The sequence below is a fragment of the Brienomyrus brachyistius genome, unplaced genomic scaffold (assembly GCF_023856365.1).
Source record: "Brienomyrus brachyistius isolate T26 unplaced genomic scaffold, BBRACH_0.4 scaffold84, whole genome shotgun sequence".
Classification (NCBI taxonomy): Eukaryota; Metazoa; Chordata; class Actinopteri; order Osteoglossiformes; family Mormyridae; genus Brienomyrus; species Brienomyrus brachyistius.
The window spans coordinates 176,770-192,831 of record NW_026042359.1 but is presented as its reverse complement, the minus strand read 5'-3'; the positions used below and the strand labels follow the sequence as shown (position 1 = coordinate 192,831).

Genomic DNA, 16,062 nt, shown 5'->3' with positions numbered 1-16,062 from the left:
CCACTTCTAACTTAACTCGTCCATCTGTGTGGGGGTGCGCAAGAACGATGGGTGCCGCGAAGCTGCAGGAAAACAAACTTAAAAACCTGCACGGAAATATATTAAACTAAAGTTAGTCGGCAGAAGTGAGGAATTACAAAAAAAAAAAAAAAAAACGATTTCTCAAGAAAAGATCATAAAACAGGAAAATGGTCAATAGCTCATGGAGTGATATTGCACACTGTACCTTGATTGTAACATAACTGCTCTATAATATATAATCGATTATATGCAATAGTGTTCAGGATTTGGGTGAAGTGTACTGTACACAGCACAATAATCATTGTGATAATTCCACACTTGCTGCAATATGTTTTCATGACTGTATTGGGGATATTTGCGGTCCGAAAAATACGTCCGCCTTGTGCTAAATGTGGACCCAAACAGACGGACTACGCAGCCCAATTTTCAAGGACCATTTTTGTTCTAAATAAAGGCCACAACGGGCCGACCAGATTTAGCCCATAAAATAATGTCCTGTGGACATTTGTTGCTCAGTGGCTTATGTTTAAGGTGGAAACTAGGGAATAAGATACGAACTTTAGCCTCGTTCCTGACAGTCATGTAAAGGACCTTTTTTGTTTTTCATTTTTAGAAACGTAGCCGAGGAGAAAAAATATGAAAACATTTTTTTATTAATTAAGGAACTATTTTATTTATTTCGGGAATTCGTGATTTGACAATTCACACATAATACAAAACGTAAATGCTAAGATAAGCACGGTATACATTTTCCAAAAGTGATGTTAAAAACATTTAACTTGTTCTTCTTGTACAGCTGATTGCGCATAGAAAATATTTTCCCCCCAATCAATTTCGAATCTCAAATATAGATTTAAAAATAAACGTTACGGTATCTTAGAACACTGTGACGCAAAAGTGCGGTTTTTGCGTATTAGAACGTATGTACACGTCATTTCGAGTGGTATAAAAAGGAGAGAGAGACGAGACATCCACATTTTTGAATAATGATGGCACACGACATGGAGCGAGTACTGATGTCCCCGGCTTTCGAAGTGTTCAACAAGCTTCGGCTCGCAGGACAGCTTTGTGACGTGGTCCTCATCGCAGACGGTGTTCAGTTCAACGCCCATAGAGTGATTCTGTGTGGCTGTAGCTCCTACTTCCAGTAAGTTGCTGTGGCTCATATATGACGATGCCAAAACAGCAAGGAGTCCGTTTTTTTCTCTCGTTAGCAATGACTTCTCCTTGGCAATAAGGCTCTAGGATGACAGAAAGTTTATATTAATATATATTATATTAAATTATGTTAATGTAGGTCAGTGCTGATCAGAAATATTTTTAAGTATACAGTACCACCTTAACGTTTAACATATAATAATAATAATAATAATAATAATAATAATAATAATAATAATAATAATAATAATAATAATGGTATAAATATATAAAAAGGGGACCATGTCCATCAGGCAAAAACAAAGTATTCCGGGGCACTTGCCCACCAGCCCAAGTGAAAAATATTATAGGGGGAGCTAATGTTGGAAAAATAAGAGTTAAAGCCCCTGGTCTCTAGTTCTTAGATGCCTATGTGATCATCTGTAGCGGGGCGTCCTTATCTCTGGTTTATTTCCATTTGGGGGTCCCTGGTTCAGAAGATTTAGAAAACCCCTTATTTAACTTTGCCTGCAAAACCCATATTTATTAGATGAGTCACTTCTGGATTGTGTTTCAGGGCTCTGTTCTCCAGTGACTGGAGTGATTCAGGAAAGCGGGAGTACCAACTCCCAGGCATTTCTCCTGAAACATTGAGGCAGGTCATCGAGTACGCCTACACGTACTCTGTGGTCATCACAGCTGACAATGTGGAGAACCTCCTGGCAGCTGCTGATTATCTCAGTGTCCTGGGCATCGTGCAGCGCTGCTGTGACTTCCTGCATGAGCATCTCTGCCTTGACAACTGTGTTGGGCTTGTCAAAATCGGAGAAGTCTACTGCCTCAATGAGCTGCACCAGTCTGCATTCAAATTCCTCCTGAAGAACTTCAAGGAGGTTGCCATCAACTCAAACGAGTTCCTAGAACTCACGCTCGAAGAACTTTGTGACATCATGGAGCGGGGCATGAACTGAATGTCAGAGAAGAGGATGTGGTGTTTCACGCCATCCTCCGGTGGATCGAGCACGAGCCTGCCACCCGAGAGGCCCACATTTCAGTTCTGTTGCCCAAGGTGAGTATAGTTATACTATGTTCTCATTGACTTGTGTATATGATGATGATGAAAGTCCACTCTCTGACTTTGAGAACCCGCTGATCCGCCCACGCTTGCCCTCTGACGTTTTGCTGGCTGTCGGTGGATGGAACATGGGCACTACTAACTGCATTGATGCGTATGACACACGGGCCGACCGCTGGGTGGATATCACGCAGGAGGAGCAGAGCAACCTAGCTGGTCATGGCACGGTGTACCATAATGGATTTGTGTACTGCATTGGGGGGTTTGATGGCCAACACTTCATTAATTCCGTGCGCAGATATGACCCGATAACACGAGAATGGCAGCAGATGGCCCCCATGCACTGGCATCGCTGTAATGTTAGTGTGGTTGTGCTCGATGGGTTCATCTACGCCATGGGTGGCCATATTGTTTTCAGGCCCCTCAATAAAGTAGAGCGGTACAACCCAGTAACCAACGAATGGACCCAGATCGAGCCCATGAATGAGAGGAGAAGCGATGCCAGTGCCACCACCCTGAATGGCAAGGTAGGGTAATGGGAGGGCGTCTGACTGTGTTTACCCTCATCTTCCCCTTGAAATTGAGTATTTTACACAGTCATGAGTTCTCTTTCTCTTCAGATTACTGAGTTTTTTTGGATAATTCATTTAGTTCATTTGGATAAATGCATTATTGGTCTCCATTAGGGGCACATTGGGTAGTGCTGTGGTGTCATATCCAAGACTTGTGAGATAGATGAAATGGTGTTCACATGTCAGGTTTCCTTTATTCTGTTCCTGGGGGAGCAGAATTGAAAACTCTTTGCAGATTTCCCTTTTCAAACAGCTATACTAAACCTGAAAATTAGCTGATTATGGTGTGTTTGAGAAGGGAAATCTGCAAACTGTGTTCCGCCAGGACCGGAACTGGGGAACCCTGTCATACACTATGCATAGCACATACTTGTATTTTTGAGTCACAATGAACTTCATCTGTAACCTCCAAACCCCAGTCATATACAGTATAACGGTGTTCACAGTTAAATTGTTTTTCATAGATATACATCTGTGGGGGCCACAGTGGAACAGAGAGCCTTTCTACAGTGGAGTGCTTTGACCCACTCACTAACGAATGGAGCTTGATCACTCCAATGAGCACTCCCCGTCACAGCCTTGGAGTCACGGCGTATAAAGGGAAGATCTATGCGGTGAGTGATTCCTTTCTGTGTCAAATCTCACATTTTACCTGTAAGACTCATGGTTTTTTTGTCTTTGCTGCTGTGTCTTTCATTGTGATGCATTTAAACCAAACATAACAGTTAAATGCCAGAAATACCTGCTGCAAAGGCTTATCTTAATACACATAAAAACATATATGCTACCCTCTTTAGCCTCCCTGCATTCATTTCTGGGTTATAAATGGATCTGCTGGGGGTCTCTGCTACTAGCTCGGGCTGTAAAGTTTAGATTTTTTATTAATTATTTTCTCTAGTTCTAGATATAATTGGTCAGATTGTTGTTTTTTTCAGTGTCTGATTAGCTTCAAGTGTTCGTTTTAAGTAATAACAATAAAAAAGCAAAATATATTAGCATAAGGAGTCATTTTTGATGGCTCACAGTTTTCACCGAATCATACAAGTTTTCTGTTGCCCAAATCCATGTTTTCATTGCATATAGGTTGACATGTGTATATAAGCTTGTGTCATTTATAGACAATGGGAGGTTCTAAGGAGCCTGCTTTCATAGGGTGAAAATTGCTTAAGAGTTCATGACTTTGGGAAAGTTGATGTTTGCCCATACTTTTGGCAAGCAAGTGATAATGAATCTTTGGCATCTCTCAGGTGGGCGGTATCAACAGGTCTGATCACCTGCAGACCATGGAGGTCTATGACCATACCACAAACCGCTGGCATGCTGTGGCCCCCATGTCTACACCACGCAGTGAATTTGGCATCGCAGTGGTGGACGACCTCCTGTTTGTGATGGGCGGCCACGATGGGTTTAGGGTAACAAACAAGGTGGAGTGTTATGATGCGGGGACAGGCAGCTGGTATCGTGCGCAGGACATGAGCAGAGCCAGAAAACACTTCAGCTGCTGCGTAGTGCCTGCGCACCCCCGCATCATAAAATACGCTTCACCTCGTTAGTCCCTGATGGCCACCAAGGAGGAAACCCATCTGCCCACAACAGCATGCCCAGTACGTAACCTCATTTACACCCCCCACCCCAAAGTCATTTTCCATGGCCTCGCTAAACTCCTCCCACACCTGAGTTTTTGCCTCGATGACCGCCGAAGCCGCATTCCATCATTTCATCACCTCTGTCCACCAGCGGGTTCGGGGAATGCCGCCACAACAGGCACCGACCACCTTACGACCACAGCTCCATTCAGCCGCCTCCACAACGGAGGCATGGAACAAGGCCCATTCGGACTCAATGTCCCCTGCGTCCTCCAGGACATGGGAGAAGCTCTGCTGGAGGTCGGAGTTGAATCTTCTCCTGACATTGCATACTTAAAATAAAGTTCTCTTTTTCATATTATCTAGTTTGTGAAAGCGTCATAAATTTCCCATTTTGGATAAACGTTGTTCTCGTTTGACGGTTCTCTTCAGAAATTCCGCTGCAACCATCGGTGATTGCTAATTAAGCACTAAGGTTTTTCGTAATCAATTGAAATACTGGTTTAGTGCAACCCCTTCCCCTGGGACCTACAGTAAACATAGCCAGAAACTTGAATTTGGAGAAGGGATGTTACCTCTGCATTGATTACAGTATGTACTGTACACAATATTATTATATTGTGGGTATCAGAGTTTGCGGGTGCGGACGGGCAGGCTGGCAGGAAGGAGGCAGGGAAGGACGAAGCAGGGAGGTAGAATACGGGGAAAACTGGGGTTTTATTAGGGGGAAGACGGCTATGGGCAGAACGGGACATGACAACAGCACTAACATCAATGACGGACATCGGACAGGGCAAGATGTGGACTGATATAGACAAAAGACATGGCAAAACGACAAGGTACAGCTAGGCATGATAGGGGAAGAACACGTGGATAATCAGGGGGCGTGGCACACAACGATCGTATGAGCCGGGCATGACAGTGGGTCTGTGTTCATAGTGGGGTACTGTAGGGTTCAATTTTAGGACCAGTACTGTTCCTAATTTACATTAATGATATTGACAGCAATACATACAGTAAACTGGCTACATTTGCAGACGACACCAGGGTGGGTGGCGTAGCAGATATTGATCTAGCAGCGGAGAGGCTACAACGGGATCTGGATTTAATTAGCGACTGCGCTGATACCTGTCAGATGAAATTTAACATACAGTAGATACATGTAAGATAATCATGCAGAGAGCAGAAATATAAAGTACTTGTATTTTATGGGTTCCACTGAAATAAAGGTAGCTGATTATGAGAAAGATCTCGATGTGTATCTTGATGCTTCTATGTCCCACTTTCGCCAGTGTGGGGAAGCAATAAAAAAGGCCAATAGGATGTTGGGTTACAAGTCTAGGTGTGTGGAGTTTAAGACAAGGGAAGTGATGCTACGATTATACACTGCTCAAAAAAATTTAAGGAACACTTTTTAATTAGAGTATAGCATCAAGTCTTTTAAACTTCTGGGATATTGATCTGGTCAGTTAAGTAGCGGAGGGGGTGATTAATCAGTTTCAGCTGCTTTGGTGTTAATGAAATTATGAACAGGTGAACTAGAGGGGTAACAATGAGATGACCACCAAAACAGGAATGGTTTAACAGGTGGAGGCCACTGGCATTTTTTCCTCCTCATCTTTTCTGACGGTTTTTTCACTAGTTTTGCATTTGGCGACGGTCAGTGTCACTACTGGTAGCATGAGGCGATACCTGGACCCTACAGAGGTTGCACAGGTAGTCCAACTCCTCCAGGATGGCACATCAATACGTGCCATTGCCAGAAAGTTTGCTGTGTCTCCCAGCACAGTCTCAAGGGTATGGAGGAGATCCCAGGAGACAGGCAGTTACTCTAGGAGAGGTGGACAGGATCATAGAAGGTCCTTAACCCATCAGCAGGACCGGGATCTGCTCCTTTGTGCAAGGAGGAACAGGATGAACACTGCTGGAGCCCTACAAAATGACCTTCATCAAGCCACTGGTGTGAATGTTTCTGATTGTTTGGACTTCATGAGGTTGGCTTGAGGGTCCAACATCCTCTAATGGGCCCTGTGCTCACTGCCCAGCACCATGGAGCTCGATTGGCATTTGCCATAGAATCATACCTGTCAAGTATCCCGTTTTGGCCGGGAAAGTCCCGTAATTTACCCTTCTTTCCCGCCGTCCTCCCGTATTAGTATTTTCCCGTAAATCTCCCGTATTTTAACCTGCGTTATTAAAAAAAAAAAAAACGTCCCCCCCAAAATCTGAGCTCTGTCACTAGCCTCGCGATAACTACCACCTGCAGTAGCCTACTACGCGGGAAAAAAACACGGGAAAAAAAGAAGAAAACAGACAGATGATGGACGCCAGGACAGAGAAGGAAGGCACTCCTGCCAAAAAACCAAAACCCTCGTGTAAATACCGCGATCAATGGGACAACGAATTAATTTTTCTGAAGAAGAGCAGGGTGGGGGCAGTCACGCGTTTTGTAAAATTTGTAACTGCGACTTTAGCATCGCACACGGGGGAAGGAATGATGTTGCCAGCATGACAAATCCGCCAAGCACAAGCGCCGGCTAAAGGCACAAAAACATGCCCAGGCGATGTCAGCATTCGTGACGAGAAATGCCACTGAGGCAGACCAGGTCACAAGTGCAGAGGTAAAAATGGCAATACTGTGTGCCAAAAACAACATTCCTTTCTCCTTCCATGATGACTTCAACAAGTGTGTAGCTGACATGTTCCCGGACTCCGCTATTGCACGAAAATACTCAACGGGAAAAACGAAGGCTCCTTTGTTTCCTGTCTGCCATTATTGGACAAACTGATCACCTGGATTAATTAGTTTGTCCAATAATGGCAGACAGGAAACAAAGGAGCTGCCTTTGAAGTTCAGGAAGTAGTGCAGCTGTGCATAAAGCCAGTTGTAGTTTATAAGTGGTTGACAAGTGGTGATTAGCTTTCTTGTCGCCTGTCTTAAAATGTAAGGGATACTGCAGCTTGGTTGGGGTGGTGGGACTGCTCGCGGCGGGCGCCGGAAAATTTCCCTTATTTTCAAATCCAAAACTTGACAGGTATGATAAGCACCCATTCTTAAAGCCAAATTGCCATAATATGTGAACTTTTCGTAGTTACTTGGCGTTTAGGTGCACTGAAAAATGTTCCTATGTCCATTTTCCTTTTCTCTGTCATTTTATCTAGTTTATGACACTGTAAGGCAAGGCGAGTTTATTTATGCTGTAGCCATTTTATACACAATGGTAATTAAAAGTGCTTTACATAAAGAAAGTAAAACTATCATAAAATAATCACAACAATAAAAACAAGGAATTAAAAAAGGTTTAAATTTGTATTTAAAATGAATTAAGACACTTAAGAACAGAATAGAAACTGATTATACAAAAAAATACAGTGGGGTCAGTTCGGACGTAGCACAGTGCTCATTTAGTAAATGCACAGCTAAACAATATGCTAACTGTGGCCGTTAATGTTAAGTTAATATTATGCCAAGTCGTCACAAATAAAACAATGCATTGGAAACGGCTCTGGCGCGTTAGTTGCAGTGCACTAGGGAACAAGTTATTGTAAACGAGCGAACGTTAACTAAATAAGTAATATTTTAATCGCTAATATATCTGATTCATGGAAAATTACATCGGTAATCAGCATTTTTGCCGAAACTAATTTATGAATGAGTCTGCATTAACTACATTAAAGATAATCGCTTTATTTAAATTAAATAAAATACTCTACTTATTGGAGTTCAACATTAATAGAGCCGCAGCCACACACCTGACTCGTGGGTGTAGAGTAGGTGAGATGAACTGGGAAAGCAGGCAGCGGGCCAAACCACTGTGAGGAAGGGGGGGGGGACGCAACTGTTTCTAAAGGCATTGTTTGCGTTTGTTTTATTTTCTACCTACACAATTATTTTAGGTATACATACATATATTTTTCACAATAGAGAGTGCGTTTTTTAAAATAATTTATTGGGGGGGGCGGGGGGCATGTTCCCTCCGTCCCCCCCCCCCCCCCCCCGCGATTTACGCCCATGATTATAATGAATAATTGTGGGGTTTATTGCTTCCGTAGGATAAGCGGTTTGGAAAATGGATGGATGGATGGATGGATGGATTATAATGAATAATTGTGGGGTTTATTGCTTTCGGGATAGGCTCCGGACACCCCGAGACCCAGTAAGATAAGCGGTTTGGAAAATGGAAATGGAAATTGTGGGGTTTATAGAAAAAAAACTGTGCTAGCGATTATAACTAACATGGAATAGGAAACAACAGCCCTCCACAAGTGAAAACCCAGATGAATGCTACTGAGAACTGTGTTAACACTGATAAAACTAAGAGTATTTTTTTAGTTCTGTGCAACATTGTTTTTTTAAAAATGTAATAGTCAGCTTGAAGCATTTACCTTATTACGAAAGCAATGCCCCAAATTACTTAAACATTTTAAGTAAACATTTTACCATCCATTACCGTAAGGGTTCCCAGCCCCCGGTCAGTGTACCGGTACCGTCCGCGCTCAGTGCTCAAGGGGGGCGGGCTGTGCCTACCGTCCCGTTTATTACGGGTTCGCGCCGTATTAAAAAGAAAACTGTCTGTATTGTTTAGTGCCGGATTTCCGTTCGCATAGCCAATCTCCCACCATTCCGCATATTTTATCGTGGACACCCCGGCAAATTACACCGCCGTTTTAGGGATCAGTGACATTTTTTGAAGTTTGGGAAGATTTTACTAACCAAATAGCTGTCTATCATCATCACTTCGATATAAGAACACCTCCAATAAAAATAAAGACCACAAGTTTTAATGACATTAAAAACATGCAATAATTTTATCGACATGTACTACATTAGTATAGTATAAAAGAGAAAATAATCAAAGTTGCATAATATAATTTGAAGAATAAAACGAAATTTTGGAGAGCTAACAAACTGCTCAATTGAGCGCCATTTTCATTCGTAGAGTTTGCTGTACTGCAAACGGTAAAGAATATTTACGTTGTTTCTATGGAAACTACTCCCACTGTCCGCTTAACATTAGTGTAATAGTACGTACGTTGAAACTGGCTAATGAGCTGTATTACGCTACGTGCGTATTACGTCATAACTCGTGCGTAGAGTCCATTTTTCCGGGGAATGTCGAAGACGTACTATGTAGTTCAGATGTAGAAAGTTCTACTTTTCTTTTAAATGTTAAAGAATGTTTCATAAAAACAAATTGTATAGCGAATGTTCAGTACAATAGGAAGCGTTATTTTGTTCAAGCAAATGGAGCCGAGGCATAATATTTAAAGGAATGTTATTCAAAGGTAATAAGCTTCCACCACACTGCAGCTTAAATACATGCGTAATGAGGCAAAATACCGCTTTCTTAAATTAATTACATGATACGTGAATGTCCTGCTTTGTCTTCCAATAAGATAAGCTCGGTGGCTGTAAACACTCATACATTTAGCTGATACAAATTAATTTTGTACTTTGGAAAAAAAAGTAGCTGATTTTGGCTTGTTGAGGCTTCCACATATGACAAGATGGCACTGCCTGAGCATGCTTTTAGAAATGTACTGGAGTGCCACTAGCAGGCAAGCAAGTTACTTTGCAACTTCTAGAGCACAGCAATGGTGTTTGACATCCTGTTAGCTATATACGCAGGGATGGATATAACTGGTAAGCATTCAGCATTCAGCAACTGGTAAGTACGCATTCACCTTCAAAAGCGATATGTGCAGCAATCGGTTGTTGTAACAGTGTGAATTCGTACGTACTTTATGTGCATTTGCGGCGATATGACAAGAAATTACCGTGCATTTTAACCTCTATTTTCCTTACTTCTTTATATTACGTTTTCTCTGCTTTATTTCAGTCAGTCTAACATATTGCGCCACAGCCTTCAACCCAAATTTTCATAGCAGACTTCAGTTAGGAGTACGCCTTAGTAATGATTAACCTGGGACTCACCAGGGAGGTGTGGGGGGATACTATTGTAAATTGCTTAGTTTTAACTATAACAGCCTTAATAATCCTATCAAACACAGTGAAATACTGCAATACCTTTATCGCTGAAGGGCTCGTATGATGCTCTTTCAAGAAACTCATTTTAAACCATCAGACGACAGGTGTGGATGGGCAGATTACATCTATCATTCTACAATCTTTCTGCTGTAGAGCAAGGGATGTAACAATATTGTTGCATACATCTATTCCCTTTGTTCTTTGCATATCTGATGTGGATTCCCGATCCAAATGGGAGATCTGTCATAATTACTAGTTTATTGTTCATTACGCCTGTACTATTGGTTAACGCATGTGCTCCTAATTGTGATGATATTTTCTTTAAGCGTCTGTTCTCACTGGTACCTGATACCTCTAAATATCACCTTATCTTGGGGAGTGATTTAAATTGTCGCTTTAATCCGAAATTGGATCATCCATCCCCCAAGATAGCTCTGCCTTCAAAATCTGTCGAAACGATCAATTCTTTTACCAACAAATTTAATGTGTCAGGTGTTTTCACAATTTTTTAATCCCACTCGAAAAGAGTATAGTTTTTTTCTCTGAGATTCATCACACCCAAATTGACTATTTCTTAGTTGATAAGACTTCTTGCTCAATATCTGAGTAGCTATGATAAAATAGCTTTCTCAGATCATGCTCCAGTCTCCTCGAAAATTTTGTTAGAACATGGTGTCCTTGACGGTTCAACACTCAGTTGCTTTCCTTGTTGATTTTATTTCACAACAAATTGCCAATTTTCTTTCTTTAAATAAATCTCCAGATGTATTTGTTTCCATATCGCTGGAAACCTTGCAGACTGATACCAGTGGGCAGATTATCTGATATGTAAGCAATGATAGAAAGCTGTGGAAGGAGAAGATGGCATATTTAACACAGCGTGAAGCAGATCTTGACAATTGATATGTTTCTCCCTATCTGATGATGTTTATAAGGAGCATCTAACGATACAAGCAGAGTTTGAATTTCTAGTGTCTCAACATACTGCTGAACTACTGATGCAAACAAGGTCTCATTATTACGAGCAAATCCTCTAGAAATGAATAATGCATTCAAGTTTTTCTCCTCTCACTTGTTGTCTAGAGTTCAATAGTTTCTTTAGGGATTTAGCCATTCCTTCATAGGAATGTGTGGCTGTGAATGATTTAGATGTCACTATCACTCTCACTGTAACTGAACTGACCACCATGGCGGCTGCTTCGCAAAGTGGTTAATGTCCCAGACCCGATGGCTTTCCTTCCGAGTTCTATAAAAAGTTATGGCCCCAGTTGTCCTCTCTCCTATTGGACATGTTCAACAACCTGAACCTCTTGCCCAAGCTAATATTTCTCATGCTAAAAAAGGGGAAAGATCCTTATTCTTACACCTCCTTTCACCTAAAGGCTTATTGAATACGGACTAAGATCCTGTCCAAAGCACTGGCCCTTCAGGCTTGTTTGACCAGATTGAGGTCCTTGTCAGAATTTTGTTGGTGGTTCCAGTGTCCTCATGTGAAGCTGAGAGGAGCTTCAGTGCATTGCGCAGACTAAAGACATGGCTAAGGGCTACTATGGGCCAAGATGCACTTAACAGTCTGTTAGTCTGCAATATGCAGAAAGACGAGCTGGACAACTTTAACATAAACAACATATGAGTTTGTGGGGCCCAGTGATACCAGGAAAAACACATTTGGTACTTTTGTTTAGTGTCTATTCATTAATGTAAGTTTGCTTTAAATTGCAGATGTTTTTTTTTGCATAGAACAGTTACTGTAAATCGATAATTTAATTGTTGATTTTGATACAAAACATTACTTATTTTATATCTTTTTCACAATAATAGTCATGTTTAAATTTTATTGTATGTTGATGGCTTGACCGTAAACAACATAACAAAAAATGCAATAAATAGTTTTGAAGAAAAATCTGCTTTGTCATTGAACCTGAGAAAAACTTTGAAAATAAACATAATGACACAGTCTCCATGCTACAATAATAATGACAGAAATAAAGTTTTTCACTGTGGGGACAAATCTTCATAAGTACAATTTGACTGTATTATTTGTGTCCCCTTCAAAAATTGCTTATGAGAAATTTTATATCTATTGTCCCCCCCCCTACTGTTAAATAAAATTTATGCCCATGATTATAATAATTATAGCAACTGTATTTTGTGTATGGTTGAAGATCTGTCTGGTCTTTATTCATTTAATTATCACTGTAAATAGCTGGTTAGCTATCTATCATTTACTCCTCAGAAAGCAAATTCAGACAGCGGTTGCCTGGATCAACACCCAGTACTGGGATGCCTGGAACCTGTGTGACGAGGTGATCGACTGGGGAGACGGTGTGGAGGAGTGCTCACGAGCGACACCCCCACTGTCCAGGTTGGGGGGGATAAGGAGGGATTGGGAAGGGCTACTTGGGAAAATGTGGAGGTATCAGAAAGGGGCCTCCAATGGTGAGATGGAGGGGGCGGAGGCTGGTATGAATGTAATGCATATGGTAAATGGAGGTGAGGAGAATGGATGTGAGGTAAGAGTGAATGTGGAGGAGGTTAAGGGAGAAGGAGAGAAAAGTAGAGGGAATGCTTTGGGATCTATTGTGTCACAAGGAGGCAGATCATGGCTGGAAACCATTCAGGAAGAAGGATGTGAGGAAGAAGAAGAAACTGAGGTGGCGTTTCAGGAGGCACAAGACGCTGAAGTTGCCCAGTTGAACAGATGGTGTCCATGTGGCTGGTGTAAGGTGGGGTAGGAGGCTTCTGAACCATGTGTTAGGCCTAGTGCACTTATGGATTGTGCTTGTTTGTTATAATGAAATAAGCTTATAAACTAAACATAATATATTTTAAAGGTACGTGTTTATATCAGTATCTACATGTAAAGGGAGCAGACACAGGAAAAAGGTATTGAAGACCCTTGATATGATATTGCTGTTTTTGTTTTAGATTCCAAAGTTAACCCTTTATTTAATTTATCCCTTTTCCCCAAGTAGAATAATGCATGTACTTGTAATCTGTATTATTTTGCTTTGGAGTCGGAAGTTCCAAAATCACCAGGCAAGTTATTTGATTGTATGTGTTTTAACTACTAGAAAGATGTAAATGATAAGCCTTAAGATTTATTTAAAATTAATTTATTGTTTTTTTGTAAATTAAAAACAGGAACCCTCATGGACCAAGACTTGAGGGCATTTGTACAATCCACCTGTACAACTTTAACTGGTTCTGCAGTCTTTTTCTCCCCACAGCCTCTGCTTGTTCCCTTCTTCTCTTTCTGTCTTCCCTCCAGGAGAGCTCCTCAGGCATCTCCTGCCTGTAATTCCTGGGAAATGCCACCTGCCACCCATCCTTGGAAGCGTCGCCCATTCTCAGGATCTCATGCGTCACCATTCATCACAGTCACAGCGCTTGCAGACATCTGGGTAAAAGGAAAAGCCCATTTTTTTAAAAACTTGCACGTTAAATTTTCCTCTAATTACCATTTTATTCTTTTAAATTTCATTATGTTTATTTACATTTAGTATGGATTAAGGCATCACCAGCCTGGCATCAGACTCTCCAGACAATGCCAGCCCAGAGGGGGCTGACCTGGAGGACATTCCCCCGGAGGACATGGAGTGGGAGCCTCCAGGTCTTGCCCTGAGTCCGACTCCGTGGTGTCAGCCCCGTGGCCAAAGTTTCCCCAGCCGAGGAGGCTATCGCCGCGACAACGGCAGGGTCAACGGAAATCCAGTCGTGAGCTGAGGTCCAGGAGGAAAAAACGAGGTTATGCTACCCAGACCTGCCTCCTGATCCAGGCTTGGTCCAAGATGGTCTTTCAGGGTATCCCATTCAATGATTCCCAAAAGGAACCACATCCGGTCTCCTCATGGCGCTGGTACTGGCCTGTGTTTTTGTTTTGCAGGGTCCCTGGTTTGGTCCAGTTCCTGTCCTGCCTGCCCCTCGACACCCTCTCTCTGCCAACCCCTCGCCGTCTACCGATGCTGTTCTTCCCTCGGCTGCCGCAGACGAGTGGAGCTTCTACAGACCCAGACAGGACTCCAAAGGCCCCCCTGGCCGTGACCCTTCTGCGGCACCCCGGAGCCCATCAGAGGCCCTGAACTGTTCACTTTACCTCCCATGCTACCTAGTGTCTTGCCCCTCCTAATACCTCAGTCTTTGGTCTGTAGTCTTGCTTCCCCGTGGCTCTCCCTGGTTTCACCTCTTAGCCCGATTTCACTGTTCCAGCCCCCACTCCAGTCACTCTTGCTTCCCGCTTTAGGTTCCCCTCTCTTGGCCATATTATTGTTGCACTGGTTCCGTTGCTTGCCTGTCTTGTCTGGTTGTGTCCTGCCTTGTCTGTCCCTGTGCCATCTTTGGTCCTTTTGATGCCCAATCCCTCCCTTTTGTCTCCTTCTACTGTGTCCTTTGTTCCCACTTACCCACTGACACCCACTGTCTGTCTTTTGGTCCATAGTCAGCATCCCTGTTGGATTACCTGGCCTGTCATGAGTTGTGTCCTGGGGGTTAGTCTCCCCTGTTGTCCTTGGTTTTGCCCTGGTCTGTGTGTCCCCTCAATGATGCCCTTGTACCCGGAGGGCACAGGATTGGGAGGGGGGCGTTTACTGTCATGTCTTGCCCATTTAGTCAACCTTACCCTCCAGTTCTCCTCCCTGATGAGCCACGCTTGGTGTCTATTAGTCTCATCCCATGTTCCTCCCCTTCTGTCAGTCACTATCAGCTTCCTTGTGTTTTCCCATTCCTTAGTCTGGTAAAGTGCCCAGTCCTATCTTCTCCAGTTGTGTCCTTGTCTGTTTGCGTCTCTGTGCCCAAACCTGCCTGTCAATAAAACTCCCCACGAAGGGGATTCTGCCCTACAGCTTGCATTTGGGTCCTACTTCCCACCGGTGACGTGACAGAGGAATACATGCTTAGTGCCAGGCAGAAATCTTTGATTTTGCATCGATATGGTGACTTGGTGAAGTTAGCTGATAGTTCTCTTGATTCCAAAGACATATGATTCTTGTCTGTGCATTATGCATATCCAAAGTTAAGAGCTTCAGATTAATAGGTGCAAAAAACGCATCTTGCGTTTGTCGAGTTCGAAGGGTTAACTCACTGAATATTTATGTTACGCCGAACATGACTCATTGTCGTTTTGGACAGTAAGCACTTTATGTAATTCATCCATTGCTCCTTTTCCTTATGGTATACAGCCGCTTTATACATGTGGAGACTCACACACATTTTTCACATTCCATTACTTTCACACATTTTACTGTCATTGTACATCTCTTCTGATGTCACATTTATTTATTTGTTTATTTATAACCTGGTAACTGCACACTGCACAAATAAATGATGAATTACCAAAACCTTAAATACTGTACAGAAGGATAAACTCAATTATTGCTGAAAAAATCTACACACAGATATAAAAATATAATATTCCCATCAAAATCACACATGCACAGCCAAAAATGTAGGCAGTAACTATATACTGCTTTGCCAAACAGGTACAGGTATCAGACACACAGAACATCAACTTGTTCATTATACTCTTTGTTTATAAGATAACTGGGTACATCATCCAGCAGAAGGAAAAATAGGCCGACCATTTAAGACAGAATACATTCAGCAAACTGAATGTGACCTTCACTGCCAGACATGCAGCCTGTTAAAAGGTGCAGTGTTATACTGTACATAATATTTTAATTAAGG

General features: G+C 42.3%; 1 protein-coding gene and 1 long non-coding RNA gene across 6 annotated transcripts; both read left to right on the top strand.

Moving 5' to 3' along the window:
* The first annotated feature begins 993 nt into the window (after nt 1-993).
* LOC125727013 (kelch-like protein 10) lies at nt 994-4,508 on the top strand. 4 transcript variants are annotated; one of them, XM_049003566.1, is made up of 5 exons: nt 994-1,168; nt 1,736-2,227; nt 2,652-2,760; nt 3,270-3,419; nt 4,053-4,508. In XM_049003566.1, the coding sequence occupies exons 2-5, from the start codon at nt 2,130-2,132 to the stop codon at nt 4,356-4,358; spliced, it is 663 nt and encodes a 220-aa protein (XP_048859523.1). In that variant the 5' UTR covers nt 994-1,168; nt 1,736-2,129; the 3' UTR covers nt 4,359-4,508. The 4 variants fall into 4 exon arrangements, with proteins under 4 accessions (XP_048859523.1, XP_048859522.1, XP_048859524.1 ...); XM_049003565.1 differs by having other exon boundaries at nt 2,532-2,760; XM_049003567.1 differs by lacking the exon at nt 2,652-2,760.
* A 5,033-nt stretch (nt 4,509-9,541) lies between these two features.
* LOC125727031 (uncharacterized) lies at nt 9,542-15,218 on the top strand. 2 transcript variants are annotated; one of them, XR_007388518.1, is made up of 3 exons: nt 9,542-9,677; nt 12,617-13,784; nt 13,884-14,260. It is a non-coding gene; the product is annotated as an uncharacterized LOC125727031 (long non-coding RNA). The 2 variants fall into 2 exon arrangements; XR_007388519.1 differs by lacking the exon at nt 9,542-9,677 and adding an exon at nt 14,267-15,218 and having other exon boundaries at nt 12,276-13,784; nt 13,884-14,184.
* Nucleotides 15,219-16,062: the final 844 nt, after the last annotated feature.

Bases quoted from the DNA above. Each gene is read 5' to 3' on its own strand.
- LOC125727013 (XM_049003564.1), top strand. From the start codon at position 2,245: ATGTTCTCATTGACTTGTGTATATGATGATGATGAAAGTCCACTCTCT. The intron at 2,761-3,269 runs GTAGGGTAATGG...TGTTTTTCATAG, and splicing joins CCACCACCCTGAATGGCAAG to ATATACATCTGTGGGGGCCA. The intron at 3,420-4,052 runs GTGAGTGATTCC...GGCATCTCTCAG, and splicing joins ATAAAGGGAAGATCTATGCG to GTGGGCGGTATCAACAGGTC.